The sequence below is a fragment of the Lissotriton helveticus genome, chromosome 10 (genome assembly GCF_964261635.1).
Source record: "Lissotriton helveticus chromosome 10, aLisHel1.1, whole genome shotgun sequence".
Taxonomy (NCBI): Eukaryota; Metazoa; Chordata; class Amphibia; order Caudata; family Salamandridae; genus Lissotriton; species Lissotriton helveticus.
In genome coordinates, this window is record NC_136071.1 from 1,072,671,593 (window position 1) to 1,072,688,769 (window position 17,177).

General features: G+C 42.2%; 1 protein-coding gene across 2 annotated transcripts in view; it reads right to left on the minus strand.

Annotated features, from left to right (window-relative positions):
• Positions 1–17,177, minus strand: part of TMEM106B (transmembrane protein 106B) — a 104,491-nt gene that overhangs the window by 84,381 nt on the left and 2,933 nt on the right. For both annotated transcript variants that reach the window (XM_078663782.1, XM_078663783.1), the window contains exon 2: positions 1,369–1,596. In XM_078663782.1, the coding sequence (XP_078519908.1) occupies positions 1,369–1,588 (220 nt within the window). In that variant the 5' untranslated portion in view covers positions 1,589–1,596. The remainder of the gene's footprint in view (positions 1–1,368; positions 1,597–17,177) is intronic.

Genomic DNA, 17,177 nt, shown 5'->3' on the forward strand with positions numbered 1-17,177 from the left:
CTTGACCCATTTGCTGAGGAAATACCCGAAGATACAGCCCTTTTGGGACTCCATATTGCCTGACATAAACACCACTTACAGCACCGACTTGCCACGATTTCCAAGTCACATATTATTAGGCCTTCCGAACGCATCAACATACCACCTGCAATCATGCAGGGGAAGAGCCATTACGCTAGCCTTGGAGGCAGTTAAACAGGTGATATTGACCAGGTGTGGTAGGGAGAGCATCCCAACCAGGTTGGATTGGCTACATACGTTATGTGAGGTGGTAGGAATGGAGAAGATAACAGCCAGCATATCACACAGACTCCCCCGTTTTGATAAAACCTGGAAATTCACATTGGAATTTTTATCCACTGAATTTAACAAACTTACATGCCCCTTATCATTATGTGTGCTTGGACTTACTAGAGATCCCTCCCAGGACCCGAAGATACCCCCGCAGCAGGAACACACGACAGAAGAAGTTTCCCACTAGACATGTACGAGAATAGCTACTGCTGGTTTCTTCACCCCCCTCTACTTTCCTTCTCCCTCTGCCTTTCTAGTTTCTATGCTTCTTCTTATCCTTTCTATGGTGTTTTTCCAACTGGCTTGTAGGTTGTAGGTGGTGATTTTGTTTGAAAATACAATAAAAAGATGTAAGCCATAAATAGGTGGCTAAAGCTTCATCAAACAATGACTAAAACATATATGACAGACCAATATGTCAATTGCTAATCACAGAGATTAGATGCATATTACTAATGTTGCAGCTCTAAATAATATTTTAAGTCTTGTCAATACAGAATGTATATGAAAATGTTCTTTTCAATGCAATAAACATCACAAAGTATGTGATACTTTGAAGAACGAGTGCCACATTAATGTATTCTATTGCATGTTTGTTCTTTTTTCTGTATTAGTGTGGCGTCTGTATCTGTATGACTGTATGTACTGCTTAAATACTTTGGGTTGTTTATCGCAATGAAATTAACATTTTCATGTACAATGTGTATTGACAAGACTAATAAAACATCATTGAGAGTTGGAACATTAGTAATATGCATCTAATCTCTAGGATTAGCAATTGACATATTGGTCTGTCATATATGTTTTAGTCATTGTTAGATGAAGCTTTAGCCACCTCTAAGTATTTTGTAATAAAAATAAAACGATATATTTTTAGAATTGTTTGGTACATTGAGTTGATTTTGCATCAGTGCTCGCATTGAGGTCTGTTACAATTGTTTTCCGACCTATATGTTGCCTAGTGATTCTGTATTGTCCTTTGAAGTGCAAATCTAGACACGGGGTGGGGCACACTGCTCAATTAAGCATAATTAAAAATATGCAAGAAATGCATCTTAATTCTCCTCATCCTACCTCGTGGAATTCGCCCTGTTCCTTGGCACGTGGGGCAGGTGACGCTGTCTCTACCGGTAAACTCCACATAGGGAAACTGAGACACATCTCCGTGCCTTCCGTCCTCGTGGGAGTCCGACGTAACCAGTCCATTGCGGTCACAGGTGCCATTCGGAGTATAGCCATCGCACGGGTCTTCCTTGGCCAGGCGTGGAGAAAGGTGCGATAAAGACTTCCCCATGGCTGACGCTAGAAAAGAAAGGAAATGTGTCTATGAATACAAAAAACAAGGTCACCGAATTGTACCTAAAGAGAATAGGGAAATAAACAATTCAGCTCAACACCATACTGTATCATTTGACCGCTGTGACATAGGGCCTTATGTATGAAAACATTTTCCCATAGACACAGAATGGGTAAAACCCTTTGACACATTTGGCCCATAAATACTTTAGATTTAGGCTCTACTACTGATTTATGTATTGTAATGGAATGGACTCTATCAAATCAGTACTGCAAACTGCAGTACAACAAGCATTTGCAATGCAATAGGTCTCGCATTTACAAGAGTATGAGCTATTGGCCCCGTAAATGACAGTGCCTTGTAAGTGTTCTTTTTAAAACAGGAAAAATTAAAGGCATTGTCATTTATAATGCCAACAGTTTAAACTCTCGCAAACGTGAGATCCAGTGCAAACGGAGTGGGAGTATGACAACGTCAGAGTAAGTGAGTGAGTGAAAATGAGACTGCAAGGGAGAGTGACTGGGTGAGACTAAATAAGTAAAACAAGTGTGAGAGATTGTGAGTATGTGAATGTAAATGTGATTAAGAATGAATGAGTCAATAGGAGTGAGCAGAGAATGAGTGTAAGAGTACAAGAGTGAGAATGTATGAGTAAGAATACAAATTTGAGTGAGCATGAACGACCGAGTGACAATGAGTGAGTCAGAGTGAGTGAGAATAAGTGAGACTGAGTGAAAATGGGTGTGAGAGTAAAAGTGAAAAAAAATTAGAATGAATGAGTGAATGTACGTGAGTGAGAAATTATATGTTGAGAGAGTGAAGAGTGGGAGTGAATGTAAGCGGCACATTTAAATCTTGGAGAGATCTTGATAATCAATCACTTATCGAAACCTTGTTGCTTACGCAGCCAGACACCTCCAAAGATCCTAACACAGCCGCTAAAGAATATACCCATTGGCTCACCACAGTCATGAATAAATTAGTACCCATAAAATCTATCTCTAAAAATCGCAACTCTCCCTCAGCCCCCTGGTTTACCAACGCTCTCAGACAGCAAAAACAGATATGTAGAAACCGAGAACGACACTGGATAAAGGCCTATACTACCGAAGATAAACTTCTCTATAAAAACGAACTTGAAATATATAAAAAAATGATTCTTCAAGAAAAAAGCCTCTACTACTCTACTCAGATCGAGCAAGCTAAACACTCCAATAAACAACTCGATCAGGTTGTATCCAAACTCTCTAAGCTACACCCTCAATCAATGCCTATCCCCTCACAACTGTTTTGTAATAACCTTGCCAGCATGTTCTTTGACAAAGTTAACAATATATACACCAATTTCTCCCACAGGAACAAAGATCATTCCCAGTCCCCTCAAACCACTCTACCCCAGTCCACCCAGCCCACTTTCAGGCAGTTTCAAGCGACCAATATCTCCGAAGTTACTAAGGTCATGACCACCATTAAATCAGGCTCAGCCTACGATCCCTGTCCTCCAGCAATACTTTTTTCAGCAGCTGACATTGTGGCCCCCCAACTTACAGAAATCTTCAACTCCATGTTCTGCACCAGGGTTTATCCCACCATCTGGAAAGACACCCTCCTCAAACCCCTTTTGAAAAAACCTCACCTGGATGCTGAAGACTCCAATAACTACAGGCCCATTGCCAGCCTGCCTTTTGCGGCAAAACTAGCAGAAAAATTGATGAAGACACAACTGTCCCAGTACATCGAAGATCATTTCCTATTAGATGACACCCAGTTTGGCTTTCGCAAACATCACAGTCCCGAGACGGCACTTATCAAAGCCACTGACGAGATAAGAACCATTCTTGATCAACGAGGGACTGCAGTACTCATTCTGCTTGATCTATCCGCTGCCTTTGACACGGTCGACCACAACATCTTGATCGACCGTGTCAATGCCATAGGTATCCAGGATAAAGCTAAAGATCTTCTTGCCTCCTTTCTCTCTAATCGCACCCAAACGGTTCAACTGGGCAATTTTAGCTCCGCCCGGATGACACTTCCCTGTGGCGTCCCCCAAGGCTCATCCCTAAGTCCTACGCTATTTAATGTCTATGTGACGGACTTAGCGAGAGTCATCAAGGACTGTGGGATGAGCCTAACATCTTATGCGGATGACACCTAGCTGATCTTAGCAATAAAAAACAATGGAGAGAAAATCTCGGCCAATTTTCATCATGGCATGTTGACTATCAGTAACTGGATGGCAACTAACTGTCAAGTTAAATTCCAATAAAACGGAAGTAATGATATTCGGGAAGCTTTCCCCTAATTGGCCAGGAGCATGGTGGCCCACTGAATTGGGCCCTTCGCCCATACCAGTCACCAAAGTAAAAAACCTGGGAATACTCCTGGACGATAAACTAACGTTTGCTGCGCATGCAAACTCCATTGTCTCAACATCCTTCTACAAGCTCAAATCCATAAAGAAAATCCTTCCCTTTCTTCCCCCCAACTCAGGTAAAACATTGGTCACTGCATTTGTCATGTCATCTCTCGACTATTGCAACGGACTCATCAATGCCCAGCATAAAGTTATTCATAAACTGCAGTCTGTACAAAACGCAGCCGCAAGAATGCTTTCTGGCACCCCAAAGTTCAAACCAATCGCCCAAGTGATCAAAGATTACCATTGGCTGGCGGTAAAAAATCGAATTAAATTCAAGGCCCTCTGTATAGCCTATTAAGCATCCCGCAAACTAGGGCCTAATTTCCTCCTGAAATCCCTGGCATTCTATGCCCCCAATAGAGCATTACGATCTATGAATGCCCTTCTGATGACCGTACCTCGGACTAAAACAGCTTCGTGGGGTGATCGCCATTTCACTGTTTCTACAGCTAAACTTTGGAACTCCCTGGATATGGACATCAGATCTTACCCCACTCTCACCGTTTTCAGAAGAAAAATAAAAACCTGGTTATTTAACCAATAATTTTTCACTTCCATTTCTCTTGTCTGCCTCCGTTCACAGCGCCGAGACACCCTTGGGCATTTGTTCGCGCTTTACAAGTTTCATAAATAAATAAATAAATAATAAATAAATAAGCAAGTGTGCGTGAGAATGTTATGTTATCATATAGAGTCTACATTTATACTATAGTCTACCATTGGTTTTGGCATACAGAAGGTAATTTTTGACATAGACTTATGCATGGCAAAATCATGGTAAACTAACAGTTCTTAACATGACAAAAACATTTGACAAAATACCGCGGCTGGCACACTAGACAGAATACTTGGAATTTGAAACAACCATGGCGAAATGCTGGCCCGACATATTAGAGGTAACTTTTGACATAAGGGTCACCCATGGTGTATGGATGGAACTAATAACAAAAGTCTCACGCTGGTATATTGTATGTAAATTTGGCAGAAGGGGCACTAATAACAAAATGCTGGTCCTAGCACAATGTGGGTTATATTAAACATATGCGGGAACAGATTTTACATTTTTAATTACATAGGGTCAAATCGTGAGCACGACAGATTTCACTGACTTGGCACACTATGAAAAGACCTGAATATTTAATTGGTGCTTTTTGAGAGCCTACAGCTATTTTGTGCTTTTAAAGTTTTCCTTGGGCAGAAAACTAACTGAAACTTCCGTACAAGAGATTACTAAAATTATTATTTTGCTTGCTCGCAACAATTCAGGGCAAGCATTGTGCCCTACCATTTTTAAACATCACCAGTTTACTTTCTGCAGCTTTAAATGAGACCAAGTTACTATGATTTAGGATTTATAAAATAAAGAAGTTCAGCAGTGCAATGCACACTTCTGATTAAACAAATTATTTATTTTTAAAACAGGCATATGTTTAAACCATTTGTATAGACGTTTCATTATTGTGAATACTTGAAAAAGGATGTGTTTGAATAAACATTCCCCTTTGTGTTTCACACAAATGATAATGCTTTGCAAGTAATCACAAATCAAGATGTGTTAAGAAGGAATAATTTAAACTAATGACATAGCTCAGATTCAAAACAAAGTCTAAATCAATTAATACATATGGAAATATCTACTATTGTTTTTTAAATCTTTTTCATCCATCTCCCTATGATTAATCAATACTCGTCAAGGATAATTATTAAAATCAGGATAGTCTGTGCTATAAATGATTTAGGTTCCCGGTGCTATTCTGTGTTTTGTGGCACTACACTATATCCTCTTCAGGACAACAAGTTTTTTCATGAAATACGTTATGTGTAGAGCACATGTCTCATCCGTCTGGGTATCGAGGCATTGAAGCAGAAGTGGTATGGGCGGAGCCAGGTCTTCAGTTTCTTGCAGGATTCAAGAACTGAGGAGGAGGCTCTGATGTGCAGGGACAGGTTGTTCCAGGCTTTAGGAGCAATGTAGGAGAAGGCCCAGCCACCAGATCTGGCTCTTTATACGTGAGGTCAGTGTGCAAGTAGAAGCCACGCTGAGTGGGAGGTGTCTGGTAGGTTTGTTGAAGTCTATGTGATTGTGGAGGCATGCGGGGCCAATGTTGTGTAAGGTTTTTATGTGTGTACAAGGAGTTTGAAGAGTGCTTGTTTGTGGGTGGATTGAGAGCCAGTGGAGCCCTTTGAGGTGTGGGGTAATGAGAGTACGGGGTGGGAGGTTGAGGGTGCGCCTAGCCACTAAGTTTTCCATGATCTGGATTTTTCTGGTCACCTGAGCGTTAAGTCTGGCATAGCGTGCATTGCCATACTTCAACTTTCCGGTTGATGAGGGCTTGGGTGACAATTCTGCAAGTGTTAGTAGTGAGCCATTTGAAGATCTTCTTGAACATCGACGGTGTGTAAAAGCCAGAGATGAAGACTGTTTACTTGGTCGGATATGGTAGGATGATAGTCAAATACTATTCTCAGGGACTTTGCATAGGTTGCTGGGAGGGGTGTGGATCAGAGTTCGGCAGACCACAAGGTAAAGCCCAGGCTGATGTGTCTTTTCCGAAGATTACTACTTTGTAGAAATGGAAACAAATTCTCCCCCGGCATATCATGTCAGCTCCCAGATTGGCAGGAGTGGTGTTGATCTGAGTTTGGCAGACAATCAGGCGGAGTCCCTGAGTGAGTTATCTTTGTGAAGATTACTTTTTCTGAAGAAACAAACAAATCCTCCTGTGGCATTTAATGTCAGCTCCCTAAAAAATGTGGTATCTAAATGAGACATTTGGTCAGTGTTGCGTTGTTATAATAATCATGCAGTTATTATGGAATTTTGGACGTCAGCTATTTTATTTATAGAGCACCTGGTTACTCCAAGGAATGTCCGCGCACTAAGCACTAACACTGTGTAGGAATTGGACAATCAGAAACAGGCAAGAGCAGCTAAGTCAGCTGAGTCTGCCAAAAGAGTCGGAATCTTACCTCTGAAGGTTCAAGTCTCGAGTTCAGTGGCATGGAATTCCACAGCTTGGCAGCCTATAATCTGAAAGAGCAGTCCCTAGACGAGCTCTGTGCACTCTAGGGATCGCTGCCAAAGCTGTTTCACTACATCTCAGATGCCTGGGAGGAATGTATGATTGAAACAAAGGGAAGCGGCAACTAGGGCCCCTCTGATTCAGTATCTTATGCGGTAAGCAGAGAGCTTTAAAAGCGACTCTGTGCTGAATAGGGAGCAAATGCAATGCAGCAAGACCTGGCCTGATGGAATGCCATTTTGAAATATGTAATAGCATCCGAGCTGCAGCCTTCTGTATTCTTTGGAGCATTCCCAATCTACCTTTAGGGACCCAGATGTATAGCACATTTCAATAGTAAAGCCTGGACACCAAAAGGGCCTTTATTACCGGGTTTTTTTCTGACTCAGGTATGGGCCCCATGGTCCACCTCAGCAGCCTCAGTAACCCAAAGCAGGTGGCCACCGTGGCTTTATTCTGGCTAGTAAAAGATAGCTGTTCATCAAAAAGATTCCAAGATTTTTCACTTCATGCTTGGGTATTGGTAAAGTACCCAAAACCTCAGGCCACCATGTGGTGGACCAGATAGAAGGCTGCCTCCCCAGCTATTGAAATGTCATCAATGATAAGGTCATGTGGCATCATTGTCTAGGAGGATTCAGGGTCCAAAGTCTTTTGAAGTCACTTCCTATGAAGTCATTAATGTCAAAGGATCTGTGATGTCCCTTAGTCTACCCCAGGCATTTTGTTAAATCGACATCCATGTGTGCAAAGCCGCTCGGTATTTTATACAGCGAAACCATGAACTTGCAGAAATATATGCCTACTTGGGCAAAGGTCTGTGAAAGGGTCTTTCCTATTGTTCACTTTGCATCTACAATTTTTTCAGCTACAATGAGGTAAGTTCACAGATTCAGGATAGCCGAAAGCAGCTGATATGCATCTTATTTTTAAAAATAATAAAAGAAAAACACTCTTCCAATGTGAGCATTTTGAGAAAAAGACACTTTGGTCCTCAGACTCGTTAAACTGTCTTGGCTTTCAGTATCCCACAATAGCTAGTCATGAGTGGATTGCAAACTACCCTAAAATTGCAAACTACTCTAAAATTTCAAAGCCAGAATCCCACAATCTCAACTTCAACCTGGAGCAGGTGTGCAGTCTTGTGGTGTTGTGCCTCCTAGAGCTTTCCATTCACGAATTCCCTTGGAATTCATATGGGCATAATGGCCACAGATTTGGAGTTGTGTGCTGAACTCACATACCAGAGACACACCATGAGGCTCTGTCACAGATATCTGTTTGAGACTGATGCCACAAGGCTTAAACCATGTAGTCCTAAGGGGTGACATGTCCCCTTGTACAATGGAAACATTTCTAAAGAAAAAAATAGCACTTCATATAGTGCAGAAAAAGAGGAGCAGAGCTCTGGATTCACATCTGAAGAGGCGGAAAGAAAGGAAGTGACGTTAGTGAACATGGGTGATATCAGCATGGAACCACCTAACGTCACCTACCAGTGCACAAAAGCACTGCATTTGAGCTTCTGGATACAGTCTAGCATATGGGAATATTCACAAGGAGAGGAAACTGTGGTTGGAAGTATCGACTAGAAAGGTCAACCATGTCAATATATGGAGGAGATGTCTTTTTTAAGGAGAGCATCAATCAATGATCCCCTGGGCTGGAAACTGAGTTTAGTGGACGTGGAAGAAGGATGCTAGCAGCAGATGGTGGCCTCAGGTGGTCACAAAAGAAGATACCAGATCCACTATCAATTCACAAACACTACAAACCTACCAACACAACTTTCAGCCACTGGACAGGGAAATTTGTGGCTTATAGACACCGCATACTTAATGCACAGTCATTCCTCGCTTAATTAGCTCTTTAATTGGATCTGTATTTGTATTTAATTGGAATGAGAATCTCAATCAATCAATAATCTTTATTCGGATATAAAATATCTATAAAAGCACAGAGCAAGATACCAGCAAAAATGTACATTTAAAACGATGCATAGTTAAAAACAATGGACAAATGGCTTATAAACAATAAATAATCAGGGACCTATACATTGTGAAAAACATCTAAGCAAATTCATCATAGACTTGTGATTATATCAAAACGAATATCAAGATGTTTCTTAAAATATAGCATAATATGATAAAGTGCAAAAGGTTTAACAAATAGCAGCAGCGTATTATCAGGGCATAATCCAGTATAAGCAGCATATGAAGTGCGTCAAATTAGACCATAAAATGAAGAAGATGAAATGAGTAACAACACTATTCAGGGCATCAACCAAGGTCCAGATTCATGTTCCTTATCAACATAAAAGGCAAAAGAATTTAGAAAGTGCAATCAGATCTACTTATAAAGTGCTCATGGAGGCGCGTGAACGAATGGCCATTTTCAGAAAAGTGCTAACGCATAAAGTTACATTTTCCACGTTAAACTTAAGGATATCCCTATAGGCTACCTTAAAGTCAGTAAAGGCCGATGCCTTGAAAAAAGGGATCAACAATTGTTTGCTATATTTTTGATAGAAGTTACAAAACAATAAGAAATGTAACATAGATTGATTGCCACGGTTACCCCAGGGACAGGGTGTTTGCTCATGGTTGACACTTAAGCCTAAAGGGAAGCACAGTAGATATTTTAAAGTGCCAGCCCTAAGGTGAAAGAGCAAGCTTCGGTCCCAGCGGTTAATGGTTTTTATAAGGTAACTAGCTGGCAAGGGTGAGGGTGGTGCCCATCAGTGTCCACCATAGATATATACAGAGCGACTGATGATTTCGAGAGTTCCTGTTTGTGTCTCATGCCGCCACAGTGTTCATATAGGGTCGCCTGAATAGTCTTTTTGTTAATACCCTCTACATTGACTTGGGTTTAAAAAGATATGGTCGAAGTTTATGCTAGTCAGGCTGGCCCGGACAGCTGAAAAAAGATGCGATGCGCGCTGTGCACATCATTTAAGAGTTGCACAGCCTTATACACATTTGTGATTCACATTATACACGTACTCAAAAAGTAATCAAAAGTGATCAAAACGTTAAGTGCATTTAATTATGCTCTTTTCAGTTTTTGTCTATCACATCAAAGGTACGAGGTTCCATAATTTCATGTATTTTGTTTGCTTTAGAATTGCCCATCCAGGTCTAATCACAAGCACGTTTCAAGAAACTCGAATCCTCCATTGACATTTAAATTCACCCAATGCATTTCGATCATAATTGATCTTCGTCAGGGGTATCTGTAATAGTTAATGAATATGTATCAGCCAACCAGAATCGTTCATATACAGCAGCAATAAATTAACAATACTTTCTTGTTGTAACCCCTACCCTTCAAATGAAACATTTCAGTGTTACCAAAACAAATATCATCATCCATTTGTGTGCCCAGTGCCAATCATCCCCCATCCTCCATTTCTCAACCCCAACCTATTGCGCAATGCCCCATAGCCTGAAGTGTAAACATAAATATCGAGTGCAACCTTACCATCATTGCGTTAATAAAACAAAAAACAAATTGCAAATGCCACCTCTACGATGTCCTACCTAGTTTACAACTAACTGAATCTGCTGTTTGAGAACATTTATATCCCTAGTTCGCACCTGCGGTAATCCTGTCACGTTACAAACAGCGTATCCTCCACCTCTCCGTTCAAACATAATCAAAGTAGAATTGTCCCTCGCAACTGCTTATAACATCACGTGTAACATTCCCCAGCTGTAATCAATCCATGTCACCCAATCCTGTGCTCCATCCTCAAAAACTCTCCCGTCAACCCAACTACAAGAACCAGAATCCCCTTTCCATACAAATATGCCTAGTCTTACACCCCATGCCTTAGTTCACTCATGAACAACGAAACATCAAAATTGAAAAAACTAAAATGCATTGCCCATTCTCCCTGTCAGTGTTGCTCCATCAATCCATTTGAAAATGAAACGTGTCCATAAATGTCCAACTTTAAGGCAGTCAGCTATGATTTCTTTAGTTAAGGAGGTCGCTGGATGTTGCCATACTTTTAACCAAAATATGGCTGGGCGGGACCTAATATAATCTTCTACATAAAACAATTTTAGCTCCTTGTAGCAAACAAAGGATGAGGAAGTAATCGGTGCCCCCAAGATTCTCTGGCAGAATCTGTTTTCTTCTACCTGGATTCTGTTTCAATTTATATGGCCCCTAACTTCTGCCCCATATGTTGCAGGGGGTATGCACTGAGTTCTGTATATTTATATTAGAGATAGCACTACCCCTTCTAGGTTGGGGGAGGCTCAAAATCGAGTTAACAGCCTTTAAAAATCTACTCCGACTGTGTGCAAAATGAGCTGCTTAACAAACATTGTCTGAAAATACTAAACCCAAGTATGAAAAAGTGAGAGTGATTAGCAGATTTTCAGAACCGAAAGTGATTACATTAACAGAGTGTTTTGGGGCCACAGCTCATTAAAAATGATTTCTTAAAATGTATACAAAGGTCCACATCGTCCATAAAATCAACAAAACCCCTGACTAAAGTGCGCAGTGCATTTGGGAATGAGAATCAAACAGGAACTCTGATAATTAAAAGTTGTCCAGTAACAGATTTATATCAGAACTACAAGTGCCATAGTAAGCGATTGTTCACAACGTCAAGAGACTTTGATGGTGGGGGTGCACTTTATAAGTGCCCTACAACATTACATTGATCTTTATTGTATAACCTCTACTGAAAAGCAGAAGGGGGCATATCTTTCGAAGGACAGGCAGATTTACCATCTCCAGAAAATGAAGACCGCAACAACCTTTCAAAAGATACAATCACTGGCAAATCCCTTAAAATGTCTGGCTTGCAATTATCTGCTGCAAACCAGATCTGATGATTTTGCCAGCATGTGCTTATTAGCTTAGCAAGGTTGTTCTCACTGTGTTTGGGAATTTTGAACTTTATCAGCTGGTACTTGAGGAAGCTGCTGTACAGACCAAGGCGCTAGCCAGCTTTACGTTTCCCAACTTGCCAGTGACTACTGTGTGGAAGTGGAATAATTCCCTGTGTTGACCAAGCCCTCTCGCCCCCACCCCTTTTTAGGACACACTTAATTTTGACAGTGCAATACTGCGGTTACCTTATGCTACAAGAATTTGTATAGCGATTTGTCACATTTTAACACACCGAGCAGGAATGACCTGGAGCTCAGTCTGGAGAAAGTGACATGCTGAATATCATCCGCATTAGTGGACACTTTGGATCATTTCGTTTTCATTTATTAGCAAGGGAAACCTCTTGGAATAATTTCCATTATTTTACTTGTGCTAAGTTCTTGGGTCAAAGGTGACAAATGGCTCAGTGAGTTGAAGCCCATGACGGAAAAGGGTATCAATTCAAATACTGACAACAAATACCCACATCTCCTATCCTTCTGAGGTCTGTAATCAGAGTACCATTAAAGTGGATATTAACAATATCTGTCAAATACTTTGCTCAGACATGGCAGAAATGGGGTATGAAGCAATATATACAAATGCATGTTTCTTCCAGGAAAAGCTGGCGATGGTTGCTTACTGCTCGGCCAGTCCAGGTTATAGAACAATGGAAGGCAAACCCTGATCTGTCCATCAAAATCCAAGCTGTTGGCACAAGGTGTGACTCTTCAAACAGGAGGAGTCACCACAACTATTCCAAAGAGACCACAGTCTGAGCTGTAACTTGAAACATTTTCAGGACAAGGCTTTCCTTGCGGACTAAACAGACCATTAATAAAGTGTGGCTGCCCAAATCAGCCAGGCAAGATCACTTAGGATTTAAAAAGAAAAGCCACTCTAAACCCCTGACATGCGTTCAACCGATATTGTAGGATAGCCCTGCCTCACCTCGGGGCTGGCTCTATCGTGATCCGAGGTACCGACGGACAGAGAGGGGCCTCCTTCCTGAGCAGCCTGCCAGGTAGAGGTGAGGCAGGGCTATCCTACAATTGAGGATACCTTGGGTATAACCAGACTAAAAGGATAAGCAGGAATACTGGTGTCGTATATATATTATTACTTTCACTTGTGCAGCAGCAAAACTCACTTGTATGATCTGGTCCTGAAGAAAGCCGCTGATACAATGATTTGATCAATAGGCTGAAACATGTTGACCATAGTGTGACAGTGGTTCTAAATCCATACCACTGTGCTGTTTCATTTTTAATCCGGTGCATATTTTATTATGCACCGCTTTTATGGATTTCCAAATAATCCGAATAAAGTTTATTATTATTATTTAATCCGGTCAGGTAGAACACATTAATAAAACGCATACTGTTGATTTCTATCTAGACAGTTTTAATTCACATCTTTAATATTCCTACACAGCGCTGCAAACCTCACTACACTCATCATTCTCACATATGGGATTAGTATCCATCCTCATAAAACCAAAACATCTCTAAGCTCCTTCATTAAACATCGAAGTAGTAGCTTCCAGTGGCGACTAGGTTTTCCCCACTGGTAAGGAGGACCCATATAATTAAGCATGTCACCCTCGGGTGAGTGAGGGTTCTAATCCTTAAGGGATGTCTCCCCCTTAATGTCTAATAACACGGGTAGAAATTTTGAGAGAGAAAGGGCCTTATAAAATATATAGCTTTTTAACACATGATTGAGACTGTAGGTGCAACGTCTGGTATATATAGTTACTAATGAGGGAACCCGCACCCACAGGTCTATAAACATTCCTATTTGACCCCCAATCTACGGTAGTTATATTGGGTATCAGTTGAATAGCCAGGTCTTGAGTCCCCTTCTGAACTCTTGAAGTGAGGGCGAAGTCCAGAGGGGAAGGATGTTCCAGGACTTCGCAGCGAGGTAGAAGAAGGAGGTTCCTCCACTGTTGCTTCAGCGGATATAGGGGGTGTGAGCAATGGAGAAGGAGGCGGATCACAGGAGCCTGGAGTGTTGGTGGAAGCTAAGGCAGTGGTTAATACATGCTGGTCTTTGGTTGTGCAGGGCTTTGTAGGTGTGAGTCAGAATCTTGAATTGACATCTCTTGCGGATAAGGAGCCAGTGGAGTTTCATCAGGTGAGTGGTGATGTGTGTCCGTCTGGGGAGGTCAAGGATGAGTCTCACCGCTGAGTTCTACATCGTCTGCCGTCTCTTCAGGAGGTCTGTGGACCATAAACTGTCCCGAGATAGACCACAAACAAGTGAATGTGAGAAAATTCACTTCACTCCACCGTTGTAGAACTCCTACTGGGGACAAAGGAGCTTCATTTGAGAAGCAGAACGCAGACACGCTGGGTGCTCACATGTTGTCTGGTATAGATGGTGCATATGCGTCAACACTGCTGTAGGAAGCAGCGAGTATCACGTGCTGAAGAAATCGTATTGAAAGGGCTTTGGTTCTGAATTAATCGCAATGTAAACCACTTGTTCAATTTCATGGCTTAGGATGGCATTTATCTGGAGGTTGAAAGGACTAACAGACACAAAATCATATTCAACATTAATAACCTGTGAGAAAATTACCAGAACTAGCATTTTACTTTCACATAAGGTGTAGCTATTAAATCGCACTGCATTAAACAAGAATTCGAAATAACAAATTTCCAAACTAGCCAGAGAAGTGATATTCAAGTAGGTGAAAGCACATGCTGGCAGGGTGGGAGGGATGGAGGGCGAGGTAAGAGCACGGCAGACTTTTGGCAAGGGCGGGCTGGGCCCAGGGTGCCTGGGTTTAGAGGGGTGCTCACGTTGCTGACTTCCCGAGCTGCCTTGTAAACGGTTTCATTCCAGACAACCAGAACAGCTTGTTACCTGCTCCTGGCTATCTATAACATTGTGTTTTCTTTACTTTCCCTAATCCCCCCTCCGATTCCCTTTGTCCCCTCTCCCCCATCCCTTTGGACTCTCACCTCAATTTTTGCAACTGAATACGTGATTCAGGTAAGGGGACGAGGGGTAGTAAATGTGTTTTCACATGCGGTGCCTTCCCTGAGATATTCAGCAGAACATGACTTGTGAGCACAAAAGGGCACTCCACTAGGATCACCAATAGAAAGTTGTGGATGGGGAACGGGTGGAGGAGGATCGGGTGGGGGGTTGCACCAAGTTTAGTTTTGCCTGAGGCGCTCTCTGAGGAAAAGCTGGGCCTGGGCAGAGGTAACTGGGAGGGAGAGCAAGTCGGGAGCAGCCTGGACAAATGGTTAAAACAAAACAAAAAGTGCTGGCTACACCATAGCACTTCTTTTGTATTGCAGGGCAAGATGCAACAACGAGGGGGGAGGCCTGGATAGATGGAAGGGCGTCAGGAGGCTAGACAGAGAGAAGGAAGGTGTACGGGCAGGGCTGGGAGCAAGCAGTGGAATAACAGATTTAGAGGAAGGGGCTGGGAGGTTCTGGGGGCAAGCAGGTGGACAATGAAGGGTGGGAGGAAGGGGCAAGCAAACAAGGGAGGGACATGGTGGGGGAAAGCAGACTGACAGCAGAGGGTGTGAGGAATATGGGGGGGTAAGTGCACGATGGAGCTAGATGAAAAGCAGGCATTCTCGTAGAGTGCTTTAATACACTGAAAAAAGTAGCACCTAAAAATGATCAGTAGAAGGACACAAGTAACACATACCTTCTCTATGGGTGCAACAAACGAATAAAGTGGCATGAATCCTATTGCATGGTAGCTGACCAATATGAATTAAGCAAATGAGAGTAATAATAAAGCCAACTAATGGTAAGCAATCGGCAGCCTCTAACGCTGCTATTCAGACCCTCCAGGATTTCGTGGTTTGCCGCAAAATCGGCACTTTTGTAAAAAGGCCGCGATTTTTACAAAAGTGCCAGCGAAATCCAGATGTCCATTGTTGGGTGGTGTCGCAGCCCAGGCATCGAGCAGATGCCCTGTGCCTTTACCAAAGAGACGGTGCACTGACTTGCTCCATGTCGGGTGGGTGAGGGCAGTGTGTCAGGGCTGTGATAATGTATGAAGAATGGGGCAGAACAAGAACAAAGGATAAGTGGGTCTTATTTCAATATTAATACAGGTATGATCAGATCATTGGACACGTGATGAATAATTCTTCAAGAACATAAGCAAACACAGCCTTTCAATTAAAAATATGATATGCTTTTATATTCCTTTGGCTAGTGTTATAATATGAAATGGTGTAGACGGTCCAGTGCTCATGGCTGCATCATATGAAAAATAGTAGGATGATACACATATATACATTGGACAAAAGAGATGTCCCCTATTCTTCAATTTTACATGGTCAAATTTAAATATTGGTTCCTTGTGTATGAAATCAATCTACTTTAGAGAATTCTCTATTAAAAGAATCGATGTTTCGACCCACACCCTGATTCCAGTGGGTCTCCGCAGGACAACAAATGCCGCCTACCACAACACCTCTGCGCTGTAGTAATCCTTACATGCTTAGACTGTTAGGTAACAATATCACATCAATAGCTCACCACAGCATAGACTAATTTATACGTAGACTTTAGAAACAACCTACAGGCCTAGCCAGTTGCAGTATCGTAAGCTGGAGCGGAGCAGACAATCAACCGACCTGCAATACTTTCCATGTTTGAAGCTCAGTATACCCTCATGCCCATTACAGGCAGAAAAGGTTTGTCCTGTATGTTGTTCTATATCATTAACGGGGACCATGCAAGGAAGGCTGGATCTATCTACGTAATGGCTGTAATGAAAGGGTAGACTGGGAAAAAGCTACAAGGTCTTTTTTGTGAAATTGTAGGACAGCTCTTGTCTCGGAGCTAAAACCTGATCTACTAAGTCAATGTGGGCAGGGACCCCACTCTGAGAGATACTTTCACATTCTAAATGATATAGGAAAGGGGGTTGGGTAAATGGTGGTCCACGGCTGAACTGTGCCGGGTCTCAAAATGCGGTCTCAAGTGCATGGGAACGGCTGTGGTGTAGACTGATGAGACTAAGATACCAGGAGGGTGAAGGATGGATAAAATCCTGGGGGAATGGGGCGGGACTAGGATCAGTAAAGGCAGAGGAAGACAGGGCCACAGATCTAGGCAGCCTGAATGTGCGCCGTTTTACAGACCCTCCAGGATTTCGCGGTTTGCCACAAAATCGGCACTTTTGTAAAAATGCCGCGGTTTTTACAAAAGTGCCCGCGAAATCGGCACTTGTGTAAAAATGCGGGATTTTGACAAAAGT